At 43.7% G+C, this 17500-nt stretch overlaps 1 protein-coding gene across 1 annotated transcript in view; it reads left to right on the top strand.

Moving 5' to 3' along the window:
* prph2b (peripherin 2b (retinal degeneration, slow)) overlaps positions 1 to 17500 on the top strand; it is a gene marked incomplete at its 5' end in the record, with an annotated part of 29993 nt that overhangs the window by 10204 nt on the left and 2289 nt on the right. The window contains one exon of the mRNA XM_079695725.1: positions 14424 to 14670. Coding sequence (XP_079551851.1) covers positions 14424 to 14670 — 247 coding nt within the window. The remainder of the gene's footprint in view (positions 1 to 14423; positions 14671 to 17500) is intronic.

Below are 17500 nucleotides of genomic sequence, written 5' to 3'. Positions count from 1 at the left end.
ACTCACTCAGAGTTTAGTCTCCTGTTAACTCACTCAGAGTTTAGTCTCTGTTAACTCACTCAGAGTTTAGTCTCTGTTAACTCACTCAGAGTTTAGTCTCTGTTAACTCACTCAGAGTTTAGTCTCCTGTTAACTCACTCAGAGTTTAGTCTCTGTTAACTCACTCAGAGTTTAGTCTCCTGTTAACTCACTCAGAGTTTAGTCTCTGTTAACTCACTCAGAGTTTAGTCTCTGTTAACTCACAAAGAGTTTAGTCTCTGTTAACTCACAAAGAGTTTAGTGTCTGTTAACTCACTCAGAGTTTAGTCTCTGTTAACTCACTCAGAGTTTAGTCTCTGTTAACTCACTCAGAGTTTAGTCTCTGTTAACTCACTCAGAGTTTAGTCTCCGTTAACTCACTCAGAGTTTAGTGTCTGTTAACTCACTCAGAGTTTAGTCTCCCGTTAACTCACGGCAGAGTTCAGTCTCCTGTTAACTCACTCAGAGTTTAGTCTCCGTTAACTCACTCAGAGTTTAGTGTCTGTTAACTCACTCAGAGTTCAGTCTCCCGTTAACTCACGGCAGAGTTCAGTCTCCTGTTAACTCACTCAGAGTTTAGTCTCCGTTAACTCACTCAGAGTTTAGTCTCCTGTTAACTCACTCAGAGTTTAGTGTCTGTTAACTCACTCAGAGTTTAGTCTCTGTTAACTCACTCAGAGTTTAGTCTCCTGTTAACTCACTCAGAGTTTAGTGTCTGTTAACTCACTCAGAGTTTAGTCTCTGTTAACTCACTCAGAGTTTAGTCTCCGTTAACTCACTCAGAGTTTAGTGTCTGTTAACTCACTCAGAGTTTAGTCTCTGTTAACTCACTCAGAGTTTAGTCTCCGTTAACTCACTCAGAGTTTAGTCTCCGTTAACTCACTCAGAGTTTAGTCTCCGTTAACTCACTCAGAGTTTAGTCTCTGTTAACTCACTCAGAGTTTAGTCTCTGTTAACTCACTCAGAGTTTAGTCTCCGTTAACTCACTCAGAGTTTAGTCTCCGTTAACTCACTCAGAGTTTAGTCTCTGTTAACTCACTCAGAGTTTAGTCTCCCGTTAACTCACTGCAGAGTTTAGTCCCCGTTAACTCACTCAGAGTTTAGTGTCTGTTAACTCACTCAGAGTTTAGTCTCCGTTAACTCACTCAGAGTTTAGTGTCTGTTAACTCACTCAGAGTTTAGTGTCTGTTAACTCACTCAGAGTTTAGTCTGTTAACTCACTCAGAGTTTAGTCTCTGTTAACTCACTCAGAGTTTAGTCTCTGTTAACTCACTGCAGAGTTTAGTGTCTGTTAACTCACTCAGAGTTTAGTCTCCGTTAACTCACTCAGAGTTTAGTGTCTGTTAACTCACTGCAGAGTTTAGTCTCTGTTAACTCACTCAGAGTTTAGTCTCCCGTTAACTCACTCAGAGTTTAGTCTCTGTTAACTCACTGCAGAGTTTAGTCTCTGTTAACTCACTGCAGAGTTCAGTCTCCCGTTAACTCACGGCAGAGTTCAGTCTCTGTTAACTCACTAAGAGTTTAGTCTCTGTTAACTCACTCAGAGTTTAGTCTCTGTTAACTCACTCAGAGTTTAGTCTCTGTTAACTCACTCAGAGTTCAGTCTCCCGTTAACTCACTCAGAGTTTAGTCTCTGTTAACTCACTCAGAGTTTAGTCTCTGTTAACTCACTCAGAGTTTAGTCTCTGTTAACTCACTCAGAGTTTAGTCTCCGTTAACTCACGGCAGAGTTCAGTCTCTGTTAACTCACGGCAGAGTTCAGTCTCTGTTAACTCACTAAGAGTTTAGTCTCTGTTAACTCACTCAGAGTTTAGTCTCTGTTAACTCACTCAGAGTTTAGTCTCTGTTAACTCACTCAGAGTTCAGTCTCCCGTTAACTCACTCAGAGTTTAGTCTCTGTTAACTCACTCAGAGTTTAGTCTCTGTTAACTCACTCAGAGTTTAGTCTCTGTTAACTCACTCAGAGTTTAGTCTCCGTTAACTCACGGCAGAGTTCAGTCTCTGTTAACTCACTAAGAGTTTAGTCTCTGTTAACTCACTCAGAGTTTAGTCTCTGTTAACTCACTCAGAGTTTAGTCTCTGTTAACTCACTCAGAGTTTAGTCTCTGTTAACTCACTCAGAGTTTAGTCTCTGTTAACTCACTCAGAGTTTAGTGTCTGTTAACTCACTGCAGAGTTTAGTCTCTGTTAACTCACTCAGAGTTTAGTCTCTGTTAACTCACTCAGAGTTTAGTGTCTGTTAACTCACGCAGAGTTTAGTCTCTGTTAACTCACTCAGAGTTTAGTCTGTGTTAACTCACTCAGAGTTTATTCTCTGTTAACTCACTCAGAGTTTAGTCTGTGTTAACTCACTCAGAGTTTAGTCTCTGTTAACTCACTCAGAGTTTAGTCTCTGTTAACTCACTCAGAGTTTAGTCTGTTAACTCACTCAGAGTTCAGTCTCTGTTAACTCACTCAGAGTTTAGTCTCTGTTAACTCACGCAGAGTTTAGTCTCTGTTAACTCACTCAGAGTTTAGTCTCTGTTAACTCACTCAGAGTTTAGTCTCTGTTAACTCACTCAGAGTTTAGTCTCTGTTAACTCACTCAGAGTTTAGTCTCTGTTAACTCACTCAGAGTTTAGTCTGTTAACTCACTCAGAGTTTAGTCTCTGTTAACTCACTCAGAGTTTAGTCTCTGTTAACTCACTCAGAGTTTAGTCTCTGTTAACTCACTCAGAGTTTAGTCTCTGTTAACTCACTCAGAGTTTAGTCTCTGTTAACTCACGCAGAGTTTAGTCTCTGTTAACTCACTCAGAGTTTAGTCTCTGTTAACTCACTCAGAGTTCAGTCTCTGTTAACTCACTGCAGAGTTTAGTCTCTGTTAACTCACTCAGAGTTTAGTCTCTGTTAACTCACTCAGAGTTTAGTCTCTGTTAACTCACTCAGAGTTTAGTCTCTGTTAACTCACTCAGAGTTTAGTCTGTTAACTCACTCAGAGTTTAGTCTCTGTTAACTCACTCAGAGTTCAGTCTCTGTTAACTCACTCAGAGTTTAGTGTCTGTTAACTCACTCAGAGTTCAGTCTCTGTTAACTCACTCAGAGTTTAGTCTGTTAACTCACTCAGAGTTTAGTCTGTTAACTCACTCAGAGTTTAGTCTGTTAACTCACTCAGAGTTTAGTCTGTGTTAACTCACTCAGAGTTTAGTCTCTGTTAACTCACTCAGAGTTCAGTCTCTGTTAACTCACTCAGAGTTTAGTCTCTGTTAACTCACTCAGAGTTTAGTCTCTGTTAACTCACTCAGAGTTTAGTCTCTGTTAACTCACTCAGAGTTTAGTCTCCGTTAACTCACGCAGAGTTTAGTCTCTGTTAACTCACTCAGAGTTTAGTCTCTGTTAACTCACGCAGAGTTTAGTCTCTGTTAACTCACTCAGAGTTTAGTCTCTGTTAACTCACTCAGAGTTTAGTCTCTGTTAACTCACTCAGAGTTTAGTCTCTGTTAACTCACGCAGAGTTTAGTCTCCCGTTAACTCACGCAGAGTTTAGTCTCCTGTTAACTCACGCAGAGTTTAGTCTCTGTTAACTCACTCAGAGTTTAGTTTCTGTTAACTCACTCAGAGTTTAGTCTCCTGTTAACTCACTCAGAGTTTAGTCTCCGTTAACTCACTCAGAGTTTAGTCTCTGTTAACTCACGTAGAGTTTAGTCTCTGTTAACTCACTCAGAGTTTATTCTCTGTTAACTCACTCAGAGTTTATTCTCTGTTAACTCACTCAGAGTTTATTCTCTGTTAACTCACGTAGAGTTTAGTCTCTGTTAACTCACGCAGAGTTTAGTCTCCCGTTAACTCACGCAGAGTTTAGTCTCTGTTAACTCACTCAGAGTTTAGTCTCCCGTTAACCCACTCAGAGTTTAGTCTCTGTTAACTCACTCAGAGTTTAGTCTCTGTTAACTCACGCAGAGTTTAGTCTCCTGTTAACTCACGCAGAGTTTAGTCTCTGTTAACTCACTCAGAGTTTAGTCTGTGTTAACTCACTCAGAGTTTAGTCTCTGTTAACTCACTCAGAGTTTAGTCTGTTCACTCACGCAGAGTTTAGTCTCTGTTAACTCACTCAGAGTTTAGTCTGTGTTAACTCACTCAGAGTTTATTCTCTGTTAACTCACTCAGAGTTTATTCTCTGTTAACTCACGTAGAGTTTAGTCTCTGTTAACTCACGCAGAGTTTAGTCTCCCGTTAACTCACGCAGAGTTTAGTCTCCTGTTAACTCACGCAGAGTTTAGTCTCCTGTTAACTCACGCAGAGTTTAGTCTCTGTTAACTCACTCAGAGTTTAGTCTGTGTTAACTCACGCAGAGTTTAGTCTCTGTTAACTCACTCAGAGTTTAGTCTCTGTTAACTCACTCAGAGTTTAGTCTCTGTTAACTCACTCAGAGTTTAGTCTGTTCACTCACGCAGAGTTTAATCTCCCGTTAACTCACTCAGAGTTTAGTCTCTGTTAACTCACTCAGAGTTTAGTCTGTGTTAACTCACTCAGAGTTTAGTCTGTTCACTCACGCAGAGTTTAATCTCCCGTTAACTCACGCAGAGTTTAGTCTCCTGTTAACTCACGCAGAGTTTAGTCTCCTGTTAACTCACGCAGAGTTTAGTCTCCTGTTAACTCACGCAGAGTTTAATCTCCTGTTAACTCACGCAGAGTTTAGTCTCCTGTTAACTCACGCAGAGTTTAGTCTCCTGTTAACTCACTCAGAGTTTAGTCTGTTCACTCACGCAGAGTTTAATCTCCCGTTAACTCACTCAGAGTTTAGTCTCCGTTAACTCACTCAGAGTTTAGTCTCCTGTTAACTCACGCAGAGTTTAGTCTCCTGTTAACTCACGCAGAGTTTAGTCTCCTGTTAACTCACGCAGAGTTTAGTCTCCTGTTAACTCACGCAGAGTTTAGTCTCCCGTTAACTCACGCAGAGTTTAGTCTCCTGTTAACTCACGCAGAGTTTAGTCTCCTGTTAACTCACGCAGAGTTTAGTCTCCTGTTAACTCACGCAGAGTTTAGTCTCTGTTAACTCACGCAGAGTTTAGTCTCCTGTTAACTCACGCAGAGTTTAGTCTCCTGTTAACTCACGCAGAGTTTAGTCTCCTGTTAACTCACGCAGAGTTTAGTCTCCTGTTAACTCACGCAGAGTTTAGTCTCCCGTTAACTCACGCAGAGTTTAGTCTCCTGTTAACTCACGCAGAGTTTAGTCTCCTGTTAACTCACGCAGAGTTTAGTCTCCTGTTAACTCACTCAGAGTTTAGTCTGTTCACTCACGCAGAGTTTAATCTCCCGTTAACTCACTCAGAGTTTAGTCTCTGTTAACTCACGGCAGAGTTTAGTCTCTGTTAACTCACGCAGAGTTTAGTCTCTGTTAACTCACTCAGAGTTTAGTCTCTGTTAACTCACGCAGAGTTTAGTCTCTGTTAACTCACTCAGAGTTTAGTCTGTTAACTCACGCAGAGTTTAGTCTCCCGTTAACTCACTCAGAGTTTAGTCTCTGTTAACTCACTCAGAGTTTAGTCTCTGTTAACTCACTCAGAGTTTAGTCTCTGTTAACTCACTCAGAGTTTAGTCTCTGTTAACTCACGCATAGTTTAGTCTCTGTTAACTCACTCAGAGTTTAGTCTGTTAACTCACGCAGAGTTTAGTCTCCCGTTAACTCACGGCAGAGTTTAGTCTCTGTTAACTCACTCAGAGTTTAGTCTCTGTTAACTCACGCAGAATTTAGTCTCCCGTTAACTCACTCAGAGTTTAGTCTCTGTTAACTCACTCAGAGTTTAGTCTCCCGTTAACTCACTCAGAGTTTAGTCTCCCGTTAACTCACTCAGAGTTTAGTCTCTGTTAACTCACTCAGAGTTTAGTCTCTGTTAACTCACTCAGAGTTTAGTCTCTGTTAACTCACTCAGAGTTTAGTCTCCCGTTAACTCACTCAGAGTTTAGTCTCTGTTAACTCACGCAGAGTTTAGTCTCCCGTTAACTCACTCAGAGTTTAGTCTCTGTTAACTCACTCAGAGTTTAGTCTCCCGTTAACTCACTCAGAGTTTAGTCTCCCGTTAACTCACGCAGAGTTTAGTCTCCCGTTAACTCACTCAGAGTTTAGTCTCTGTTAACTCACTCAGAGTTTAGTCTCCCGTTAACTCACTCAGAGTTTAGTCTCTGTTAACTCACTCAGAGTTTAGTCTCCCGTTAACTCACTCAGAGTTTAGTCTCTGTTAACTCACGCAGAGTTTAGTCTCCCGTTAACTCACGGCAGAGTTTAGTCTCTGTTAACTCACTCAGAGTTTAGTCTCCCGTTAACTCACGCAGAGTTTAGTCTCCCGTTAACTCACTGCAGAGTTTAGTCTCTGTTAACTCACGCAGAGTTTAGTCTCTGTTAACTCACTCAGAGTTTAGTCTCTGTTAACTCACTCAGAGTTTAGTCTCCCATTAACTCACGCAGAGTTTAGTCTCTGTTAACTCACTCAGAGTTTAGTCTCTGTTAACTCACTCAGAGTTTAGTCTCTGTTAACTCACTCAGAGTTCAGTCTATGTTAACTCACTGCAGAGTTTAGTCTCCGTTAACTCACGCAGAGTTTAGTCTCTGTTAACTCACTCAGAGTTTAGTCTCTGTTGACTCACTCAGAGTTTAGTCTCTGTTAACTCACTCAGAGTTTAGTCTCTGTTAACTCACTGCAGAGTTTAGTCTCTGTTAACTCACTCAGAGTTTAGTCTCCCGTTAACTCACGCAGAGTTTAGTCTCTGTTAACTCACTCAGAGTTTAGTCTCTGTTAACTCACTGCAGAGTTTAGTCTGTTAACTCACTCAGAGTTTAGTCTCTGTTAACTCACGCAGAGTTTAGTCTCTGTTAACTCACTCAGAGTTTAGTCTCTGTTAACTCACGCAGAGTTTAGTCTCCCGTTAACTCACTCAGAGTTTAGTCTCTGTTAACTCACTCAGAGTTTAGTCTCTGTTAACTCACTCAGAGTTTAGTGTCTGTTAACTCACTCAGAGTTTAGTCTCTGTTAACTCACTCAGAGTTTAGTCTCTGTTAACTCACTCAGAGTTCAGTCTCTGTTAACTCACTCAGAGTTTAGTCTCTGTTAACTCACGGCAGAGTTTAGTCTCTGTTAACTCACTCAGAGTTTAGTCTCTGTTAACTCACGGCAGAGTTTAGTCTCTGTTAACTCACTCAGAGTTTAGTCTCTGTTAACTCACTCAGAGTTTAGTCTCTGTTAACTCACTCAGAGTTTAGTCTCTGTTAACTCACTCAGAGTTTAGTCTCTGTTAACTCACTCAGAGTTTAGTCTGTGTTAACTCACTGCAGAGTTTAGTCTCTGTTAACTCAATCAGAGTTTAGTCTCTGTTAACTCACTCAGAGTTTAGTCTCTGTTAACTCACTCAGAGTTTAGTCTCTGTTAACTCACTCAGAGTTTAGTCTGTTAACTCACTGCAGAGTTTAGTCTCTGTTAACTCACTCAGAGTTTAGTCTCCGTTAACTCAATCAGAGTTTAGTCTCTGTTAACTCACTCAGAGTTTAGTCTCTGTTAACTCACGGCAGAGTTTAGTCTCTGTTAACTCACTCAGAGTTTAGTCTCTGTTAACTCACTCAGAGTTTAGTCTCTGTTAACTCACTCAGAGTTTAGTCTCTGTTAACTCACTCAGAGTTTAGTCTCTGTTAACTCACTCAGAGTTTAGTCTATGTTAACTCACGGCAGAGTTTAGTCTCCGTTAACTCACGCAGAGTTTAGTCTCTGTTAACTCACTGCAGAGTTTAGTCTATGTTAACTCACGGCAGAGTTTAGTCTCCCGTTAACTCACGCAGAGTTTAGTCTCTGTTAACTCACGGCAGAGTTTAGTCTCCCGTTAACTCACGCAGAGTTTAGTCTCTGTTAACTCACGGCAGAGTTTAGTCTCCCGTTAACTCACGCAGAGTTTAGTCTCTGTTAACTCACTGCAGAGTTTAGTCTCTGTTAACTCACGGCAGAGTTTAGTCTCCCGTTAACTCACTCAGAGTTTAGTCTCCCGTTAACTCACGCAGAGTTTAGTCTCCCGTTAACTCACGCAGAGTTTAGTCTCCCGTTAACTCACGCAGAGTTTAGTCTCCCGTTAACTCACTCAGAGTTTAATCTCCCGTTAACTCACGCAGAGTTTAGTCTCTGTTAAATCACGGCAGAGTTTAGTCTCCCGTTAACTCACTCAGAGTTTAGTCTCTGTTAACACACGCAGAGTTTAGTCTCCCGTTAACTCACGCAGAGTTTAGTCTCCCGTTAACTCACGCAGAGTTTAGTCTCTGTTAACTCACGCAGAGTTTAGTCTCCCGTTAACTCACGCAGAGTTTAGTCTCTGTTAACTCACGCAGAGTTTAGTCTCTGTTAACTCACGCAGAGTTTAGTCTCCCGTTAACTCACGCAGAGTTTAGTCTCTGTTAGCTCACGCAGAGTTTAGTCTCCCGTTAACTCACGGCAGAGTTTAGTCTCTGTTAACTCACGCAGAGTTTAGTCTCCCGTTAACTCACTCAGAGTTTAGTCTCTGTTAACTCACGCTGAGTTTAGTCTCCCGTTAACTCACGCAGAGTTTAGTCTCTGTTAACTCACTGCAGAGTTTAGTCTCTGTTAACTCACTCAGAGTTTAGTCTCTGTTAACTCACTCAGAGTTTAGTCTCTGTTTACTCACTCAGAGTTTAGTCTCTGTTAACTCACTCAGAGTTTAGTCTCTGTTAACTCGCTCAGAGTTTAGTCTCTGTTAACTCACTCAGAGTTTAGTCTCTGTTAACTCACTCAGAGTTTAGTCTCTGTTAACTCACTCAGAGTTTAGTCTCTGTTAACTCACTCAGAGTTTAGTCTCTGTTAACTCACTCAGAGTTTAGTCTCTGTTAACTCACTCAGAGTTTAGTCTCTGTTAACTCACTCAGAGTTTAGTCTCCGTTAACTCACTCAGAGTTTAGTGTCTGTTAACTCACTGCAGAGTTTAGTCTCCGTTAACTCACTCAGAGTTTAGTCTCTGTTAACTCACTCAGAGTTTAGTCTGTTAACTCACTCAGAGTTTAGTCTCTGTTAACTCACTCAGAGTTTAGTCTGTTAACTCACTCAGAGTTTAGTCTGTTAACTCACTCAGAGTTTAATCTCCCGTTAACTCACTCAGAGTTTAGTTTCTGTTAACTCACTCAGAGTTTAGTCTGTTAACTCACGGCAGAGTTTAGTCTCCCGTTAACTCACGGCAGAGTTTAGTCTCCCGTTAACTCACGGCAGAGTTTATTCTCCCGTTAACTCACTCAGAGTTTAGTCTGTTAACTCACGGCAGAGTTTAGTCTCCCGTTAACTCACTCAGAGTTTAGTCTCCGTTAACTCACTCAGAGTTTAGTCTCCGTTAACTCACTCAGAGTTTAGTCTCCGTTAACTCACTCAGAGTTTAGTCTCCGTTAACTCACTCAGAGTTTAGTCTGTTAACTCACTCAGAGTTTAGTCTCCGTTAACTCACTCAGAGTTTAGTCTCTGTTAACTCACGGCAGAGTTTAGTCTCCCGTTAACTCACTCAGAGTTTAGTCTCCGTTAACTCACTCAGAGTTTAGTCTCTGTTAACTCACTCAGAGTTTAGTCTCTGTTAACTCACTGCAGAGTTTAGTCTCTGTTAACTCACTCAGAGTTTAGTCTCTGTTAACTCACTCAGAGTTTAGTCTGTTAACTCACTCAGAGTTTAGTCTGTTAACTCACTCAGAGTTTAATCTCCCGTTAACTCACTCAGAGTTTAGTTTCTGTTAACTCACTCAGAGTTTAGTCTGTTAACTCACGGCAGAGTTTAGTCTCCCGTTAACTCACGGCAGAGTTTATTCTCCCGTTAACTCACGCAGAGTTTATTCTCTGTTAACTCACTGCAGAGTTTAGTCTCCCATTAACTCACGCAGAGTTTAGTCTCAGTTAACTCACGCAGAGTTTAGTCTCTGTTAACTCACTCAGAGTTTAGTCTCTGTTAACTCACGGCAGAGTTTAGTCTCCCGTTAACTCACGCAGAGTTTAGTCTCAGTTAACTCACTGCAGAGTTTAGTCTCTGTTAACTCACTCAGAGTTTAGTCTCTGTTAACTCACTCAGAGTTTAGTCTCTGTTAACTCACTGCAGAGTTTAGTCTCTGTTAACTCACGGCAGAGTTTAGTCTCTGTTAACTCACTCAGAGTTTAGTCTCTGTTAACTCACGGCAGAGTTTAGTCTCTGTTAACTCACGGCAGAGTTTAGTCTCCCGTTAACTCACGGCAGAGTTTAGTCTCCCGTTAACTCACGCAGAGTTTAGTCTCCCGTTAACTCACGCAGAGTTTAGTCTCTGTTAACTCACTCAGAGTTTAGTCTCTGTTAACTCACTGCAGAGTTTAGTCTCTGTTAACTCACGGCAGAGTTTAGTCTCTGTTAACTCACGGCAGAGTTTAGTCTCCCGTTAACTCACGGCAGAGTTTAGTCTCCCGTTAACTCACTGCAGAGTTTAGTCTCTGTTAACTCACTCAGAGTTTAGTCTCTGTTAACTCACTCAGAGTTTAGTCTCTGTTAACTCACGGCAGAGTTTAGTCTCCCGTTAACTCACGCAGAGTTTAGTCTCCCGTTAACTCACGCAGAGTTTAGTCTCTGTTAACTCACTCAGAGTTTAGTCTCTGTTAACTCACTGCAGAGTTTAGTCTCTGTTAACTCACTCAGAGTTTAGTCTCTGTTAACTCACGGCAGAGTTTAGTCTCTGTTAACTCACGGCAGAGTTTAGTCTCCCGTTAACTCACGGCAGAGTTTAGTCTCCCGTTAACTCACTGCAGAGTTTAGTCTCTGTTAACTCACTCAGAGTTTAGTCTCTGTTAACTCACTGCAGAGTTTAGTCTCTGTTAACTCACTCAGAGTTTAGTCTCTATTAACTCACTCAGAGTTTAGTCTCTGTTAACTCACTGCAGAGTTTAGTCTCTGTTAGCTCACTGCAGAGTTTAGTCTCTGTTAGCTCACTGCAGAGTTTAGTCTCTGTTAACTCACTGCAGAGTTTAGTCTCTGTTAACTCACGGCAGAGTTTAGTCTCCCGTTAACTCACGGCAGAGTTTAGTCTCCCGTTAACTCACTCAGAGTTTAGTCTCTGTTAGCTCACTGCAGAGTTTAGTCTCTGTTAACTCACTGCAGAGTTTAGTCTCTGTTAACTCACTCAGAGTTTAGTCTCTGTTAACTCACTGCAGAGTTTAGTCTCTGTTAGCTCACGCAGAGTTTAGTCTCTGTTAACTCACTCAGAGTTTAGTCTCTGTTAACTCACGCAGAGTTTAGTCTCTGTTAACTCACTCAGAGTTTAGTCTCTGTTAACTCACTGCAGAGTTTAGTCTCCCGTTAACTCACGCAGAGTTTAGTCTCTGTTAACTCACTCAGAGTTTAGTCTCTGTTAACTCACGGCAGAGTTTAGTCTCTGTTAACTCACGGCAGAGTTTAGTCTCCCGTTAACTCACGGCAGAGTTTAGTCTCCCGTTAACTCACTGCAGAGTTTAGTCTCTGTTAACTCACTCAGAGTTTAGTCTCTGTTAACTCACTCAGAGTTTAGTCTCTATTAACTCACGGCAGAGTTTAGTCTCCCGTTAACTCACGGCAGAGTTTAGTCTCCCGTTAACTCACTGCAGAGTTTAGTCTCTGTTAACTCACTCAGAGTTTAGTCTCTATTAACTCACTGCAGAGTTTAGTCTCTGTTAACTCACTCAGAGTTTAGTCTCTATTAACTCACTCAGAGTTTAGTCTCTGTTAGCTCACTGCAGAGTTTAGTCTCTGTTAACTCACTCAGAGTTTAGTCTCTATTAACTCACTGCAGAGTTTAGTCTCTGTTAGCTCACTGCAGAGTTTAGTCTCTGTTAGCTCACTGCAGAGTTTAGTCTCTGTTAACTCACGGCAGAGTTTAGTCTCCCGTTAACTCACGGCAGAGTTTAGTCTCCCGTTAACTCACTCAGAGTTTAGTCTCTGTTAACTCACTGCAGAGTTTAGTCTCTGTTAGCTCACTGCAGAGTTTAGTCTCTGTTAACTCACTGCAGAGTTTAGTCTCTGTTAACTCACTCAGAGTTTAGTCTCTGTTAACTCACTGCAGAGTTTAGTCTCTGTTAGCTCACTGCAGAGTTTAGTCTCTGTTAACTCACTGCAGAGTTTAGTCTCTGTTAACTCACGGCAGAGTTTAGTCTCCCGTTAACTCACGCAGAGTTTAGTCTCCCGTTAACTCACTGCAGAGTTTAGTCTCCCGTTAACTCACGCAGAGTTTAGTCTCTGTTAACTCACTCAGAGTTTAGTCTCCCGTTAACTCACTGCAGAGTTTAGTCTCTGTTAACTCACTCAGTTTAGTCTCCCGTTATCTCACGCAGAGTTTAGTCTCCCGTTAACTCACTGCAGAGTTTAGTCTCTGTTAACTCACTCAGTTTAGTCTCCCGTTATCTCACGCAGAGTTTAGTCTCCCGTTAACTCACTGCAGAGTTTATTCTCCCGTTAACTCACGCAGAGTTTAGTCTCCCGTTAACTCACGCAGAGTTTAGTCTCCCGTTAACTCACGCAGAGTTTAGTCTCCCGTTAACTCACGCAGAGTTTAGTCTCCCGTTAACTCACATAGAGTTTAGTCTCCCGTTAACTCACGCAGAGTTTAGTCTCCCGTTATCTCATGCAGAGTTTAGTCTCCCGTTAACTCACACAGAGTTCAGTCTCCCGTCAACTCACGCAGAGTTTAGTCTCCCGTCAACTCACGCAGAGTTTAGTCTCCCGTTAACTCACGCAGAGTTTAGTCTCCCGTTAACTCACATAGAGTTTAGTCTCCCGTTAACTCACGCAGAGTTTAGTCTCCCGTTATCTCACGCAGAGTTTAGTCTCCCGTTAACTCACACAGAGTTTAGTCTCCCGTTAACTCACATAGAGTTTAGTCTCCCGTTAACTCACGCAGAGTTTAGTCTCCCGTTATCTCACGCAGAGTTCAGTCTCCCGTTAATTCACGCAGAGTTTAGTCTCCCGTCAACTCACGCAGAGTTTAGTCTCCCGTTAACTCACGCAGAGTTTAGTCTCCCGTTAGCGGCAGCGGAAAGTCTTCACAATCTGACTGTCACACAGCAGCTGATAAATACCCCCCAATGTGTTTCAGTCTGAATTGGCGTTGTTTGGCATCACAACGCCGTTCCTCTGGTATAAAATGGGTGATGTTATCATAGCAACTGAAGCTAATCTGACAACCTGTTGCTATCCTATTGTGGCATAAGCCGTTTTCTACAGGCACATCTTACCGGCGTATCTTTCATTGTCACACAAAGCCTGGTTAGTGTTGCCTGCCTTTATAAAGTGTGTGGTTGCGTTCTCGTCACTTTGCTCAGCGCTACTGCTCGTTACAACTTTCATTTGCTGTACTCGCCTTTAACTGTTATTGCTCAGGTTAATCTAGCCCCCCTCCAACGTAAGCAGGGGGCGTGTGGAGCAGTGGGTTGTCCGTAGGTGTTGGGATCAGGGGTCACAGGTTCAAACCCCACTGCAGTCAGCATGTCGTTGTGTCCCTGAGACACTTCACCCCACACTGCTCCTGTGGGGATTGTCCACAGTATTGAATGTATGTAAGTCGCTTTGGATAAAAGCGTCTAACGAGTAATATGTAATGTATTGGTTCTTGGTTCTTGGTTCTTGGTTCTTGGTTGTTGGTTCTTGGTTCTTGGTTGTTGGTTCTTGGTTCTTGGTTGTTGCCGGGCAGCCGAGTGGGGTCAGCTAAGAACCGTTTTTTGGTGCGTAGAGCCGGCTCCGCTGCGGTGGAAACAGGAAGAACCGGAGCTGAAACAGGCTGTAGTCTGCAGAAACCTGTAGACAGATGGCCGGGTTAGGGGGCGGGGCCTAACCCGGCCATCTGTCTACAGAGATTATATACTATAATACTGTTATTTTCTGTTTAGGTATGTATTCGTATATTATGTGTTGTGTGTATTTTCAATGTAGTATTTTGTGTATGTCTAATATGTAATGACAAAACAATTTAAAATGAAGTTTTCCAAAAAAAAGTTAGTGACGCGGCTCAGATATATATTGATGACAAAAACAGTATAACACTAACCTGTCTGTCTCCCTGTCTGTCTCCCTGTCTGTCTCTCTGTTTGTCTCTCTGTCTCCCTGTCTGTCTCCCTGTCTGTCTCTCTGTTTGTCTCTCTGTCTCCCTGTCTGTCTCCCTGTCTGTCTCTCTGTCTCCCTGTCTGTCTCACTGTCTGTCTCCCTGTCTGTCTCCCTGTCTGTCTCTCTGTCTGTCTCTCTGTCTGTCTCTCTGTTTGTCACTCTGTCTCCTTGTCTGTCTGTCTGTCTGTCTGTCTGTCTCCCTCCCTGTCTCCCTCCCTGTTTCCCTGTCTGTCTCTCTGTTTGTCTCTCTGTCTCCTTGTCTGTCTGTCTGTCTCCGTCCCTGTCTCTCTCCCTGTCTCCCCCCTGTCTCCCTGCAGCCGGGTGCTCAGTAACGTGGAGGGGAAGTACCTGATGGACAGCGTGCCGTTCAGCTGCTGCAACCCCGGGTCTCCGCGACCCTGCATTCAGCACCACCTGACCAACAACTCTGCGCACTACGACTACGACCACCGCATCGAGGAGCTGAACATCTGGAGCCGGGGCTGCCGGGAGGCGCTGTTCGCCTACTTCAGCAGCATGATGAACAGCATCGGGGTCCTCATCCTCTTCACCATCATGCTGGAGGTGAGCCCTGCCCACAGCACCTGCAGCCAATCAGCATCCAGCTAGCTGTCGTTTTACCCACCCAGTTTAGATGTAACCGTGCCCACTTCCTCATGATGAAAGCATGACGCAGTAAACCTGAAGTCTGTACGTACAGACTCTTAGTCGAGACTCTAAATAATCATAACTCATAATGCTGACTCAGGGTTCAGGACTCATAATGCTGACTCAGGGTTCAGGACTCATAATGCTGACTCAGGGTTCAGGACTCATAATGCTGACTCAGGGTTCAGGACTCATAATGCTGACTCAGGGTTCAGGACTCATAATGCTGACTCAGGGTTCAGGACTCATGATGCTGACTCAGGGTTCAGGACTCATAATGCTGACTCAGGGTTCAGGACTCATAATGCTGACTCAGGGTTCAGGACTCATAATGCTGACTCAGGGTTCAGGACTCATAATGCTGACTCAGGTCAGGGTTCAGGACTCATAATGCTGACTCAGGGCTCAGGACTCATAGTGTTGACTCAGGGTTCAGGACTCATAATGCTGACTCAGGGTTCAGGACTCATAATGCTGACTCAGGGTTCAGGACTCATAATGCTGACTCAGGGTTCAGGACTCATAATGCTGACTCAGGGTTCAGGACTCATAATGCTGACTCAGGGTTCAGGACTCATAATGCTGACTCAGGGTTCAGGACTCATAATGCTGACTCAGGGTTCAGGACTCATAATGCTGACTCAGGGTTCAGGACTCATAGTGCTGACTCAGGGTTCAGGACTCATAATGCTGACTCAGGGTTCAGGACTCATAATGCTGACTCAGGGTTCAGGACTCATAATGCTGACTCAGGGTTCAGGACTCATAATGCTGACTCAGGTCAGGGTTCAGGACTCATAATGCTGACTCAGGGTTCAGGACTCATAATGCTGACTCAGGTCAGGGTTCAGGACTCATAATGCTGACTCAGGGTTCAGGACTCATAATGCTGACTCAGGGTTTAGGACTCATTCCATTTCAGAGACGTTCCTCAGAGACGTTCCTCAGAGAGGGAGGATGTTTCCGTGCAGCGACGTGCTAAGCTGCACGCTGGGCGGTTCTCCGAGGATCAGGAACTATTCCTGGGATAATCTGAGCAGTGGCAACAGGTTGCATTCTGGGAAGATCAGGGTCAGTTCCTGCGAACGAGATTTTGTGGGTCAAATAAACAAGTTTGATCTGAAGCGTCACGAGATTACAGAGAACTCAGGACCTCAGGAACACCTTCACTGCAGCTTCAGGGTGTTGTTGTTTACCTCTCAGGTGTTTGTGTCATCTTTTGTTTACCACACAGTCTTTAGTCCATTAACTGGGGGTCTCTCCCATTAACTGGGGGTCTCTCTCATTAACTGGGGGTCTCTCTCATTAACCGGGGATTTCTCTCATTAACTGGGGGTCTCTCTCATTAACTGGGGGTCTCTCTCATTAACTGGGGGTCTCTCTCATTAACCGGGGGTTTCTCTCATTAACTGGGGGTCTCTCTCATTAACTGGGGGTCTCTCTCATTAACTGGGGGTCTCTCTCATTAACCGGGGGTTTCTCTCATTAACTGGGGGTCTCTCTCATTAACTGGGGGTGTTTCTCATTAACTGGGGGTTTCTCTCATTAACTGGGGGTCTCTCTCATTAACTGGGGGTTTCTCTCATTAACTGGGGGTCTCTCTCATTAACTGGGGGTGTTTCTCATTAACCGGGGGTTTCTCTCATTAACTGGGGGTCTCTCTCATTAACTGGGGGTGTTTCTCATTAACTGGGGGTCTCTCTCATTAACTGGGGGCTTCTCTCATTAACTGGGGGTCTCTCTCATTAACTGGGGGTCTCTCTCATTAACTGGGGGTTTCTCTCATTAACTGGGGGTCTCTCTAATTAACTTGTGGTCTCTCTAATTAACTGGGGGTTTCTCTCATTAACTGGGGGTCTCTCTCATCAACTGGGGGTCTCTCTCATTAACTGGGGGTCTCTCTCATTAACTGGGGGTCTCTCTCATTAACTGGGGGGTTTCTCTCATTAACTGGGGGTCTCTCTCATCAACTGGGGGTCTCTCTCATTAACTGGGGGTCTCTCTCATTAACTGGGGGGTTTCTCTCATTAACTGGGGGTCTCTCTCATTAACTGGGGGTTTCTCTCATTAACTGGGGGTCTCTCTCATTAACTGGGGGTTTCTCTCATTAACTGGGGGTCTCTCTCATTAACTGGGGGTTTCTCTCATCAACTGGGGGTCTCTCTCTTTAATTGGGGGTCTCTCTCATTAACTGGGGGTTTCTCTGCATTAACTGGGGGGTCTCTCTCATTAACTGGGGGTTTCTCTCATTAACTGGGGGTCTCTCATTAACTGGGGGTTTCTCTCAATAACTGGGGGTCTCTCTCATTAACTGGGGGGTCTCTCCCTTTAACTGGGGGTCTCTGTCATTAACTGGGGGTTTCTCTCATTAACTGGGGGTCTCTCTCATTAACTGGGGGTCTCTCCCATTTACTGGGGGTTTCTCTCATTAACTGGGGGTCTCTCCTCATTAACTGGGGGGTCTCGTCTCATTAACTGGGGTTTCTCTCATTAACTGGGGGTCTCTCTCATTAACTGGGGGTTTCTCTCATTAACTGGGGGGTCTCTCTCATTAACTGGGGGGTCTCTCATTAACTGGGGGTTCTCTCATTAACTGGGGGTCTCTCATTAACTGGGGGTTCTCTCATTAACTGGGGTCTCTCTCATTAACTGGGGGTTCTCTCTTTACTGGGGGTCTCTCCATTAACTGGGGTCTCTCTCATTAACTGGGGGTTTCTCTCATTAACTGGGGGTCTCTGGGGTCTCT

The sequence above is a fragment of the Notothenia rossii genome (assembly GCF_949606895.1).
Source record: "Notothenia rossii genome assembly, contig: scaffold_64, whole genome shotgun sequence".
In the NCBI taxonomy this organism is placed as follows: Eukaryota; Metazoa; Chordata; class Actinopteri; order Perciformes; family Nototheniidae; genus Notothenia; species Notothenia rossii.
The sequence above is the reverse complement of the archived record's forward strand: the minus strand, read 5'-3'. Positions and strand labels throughout refer to the sequence as shown.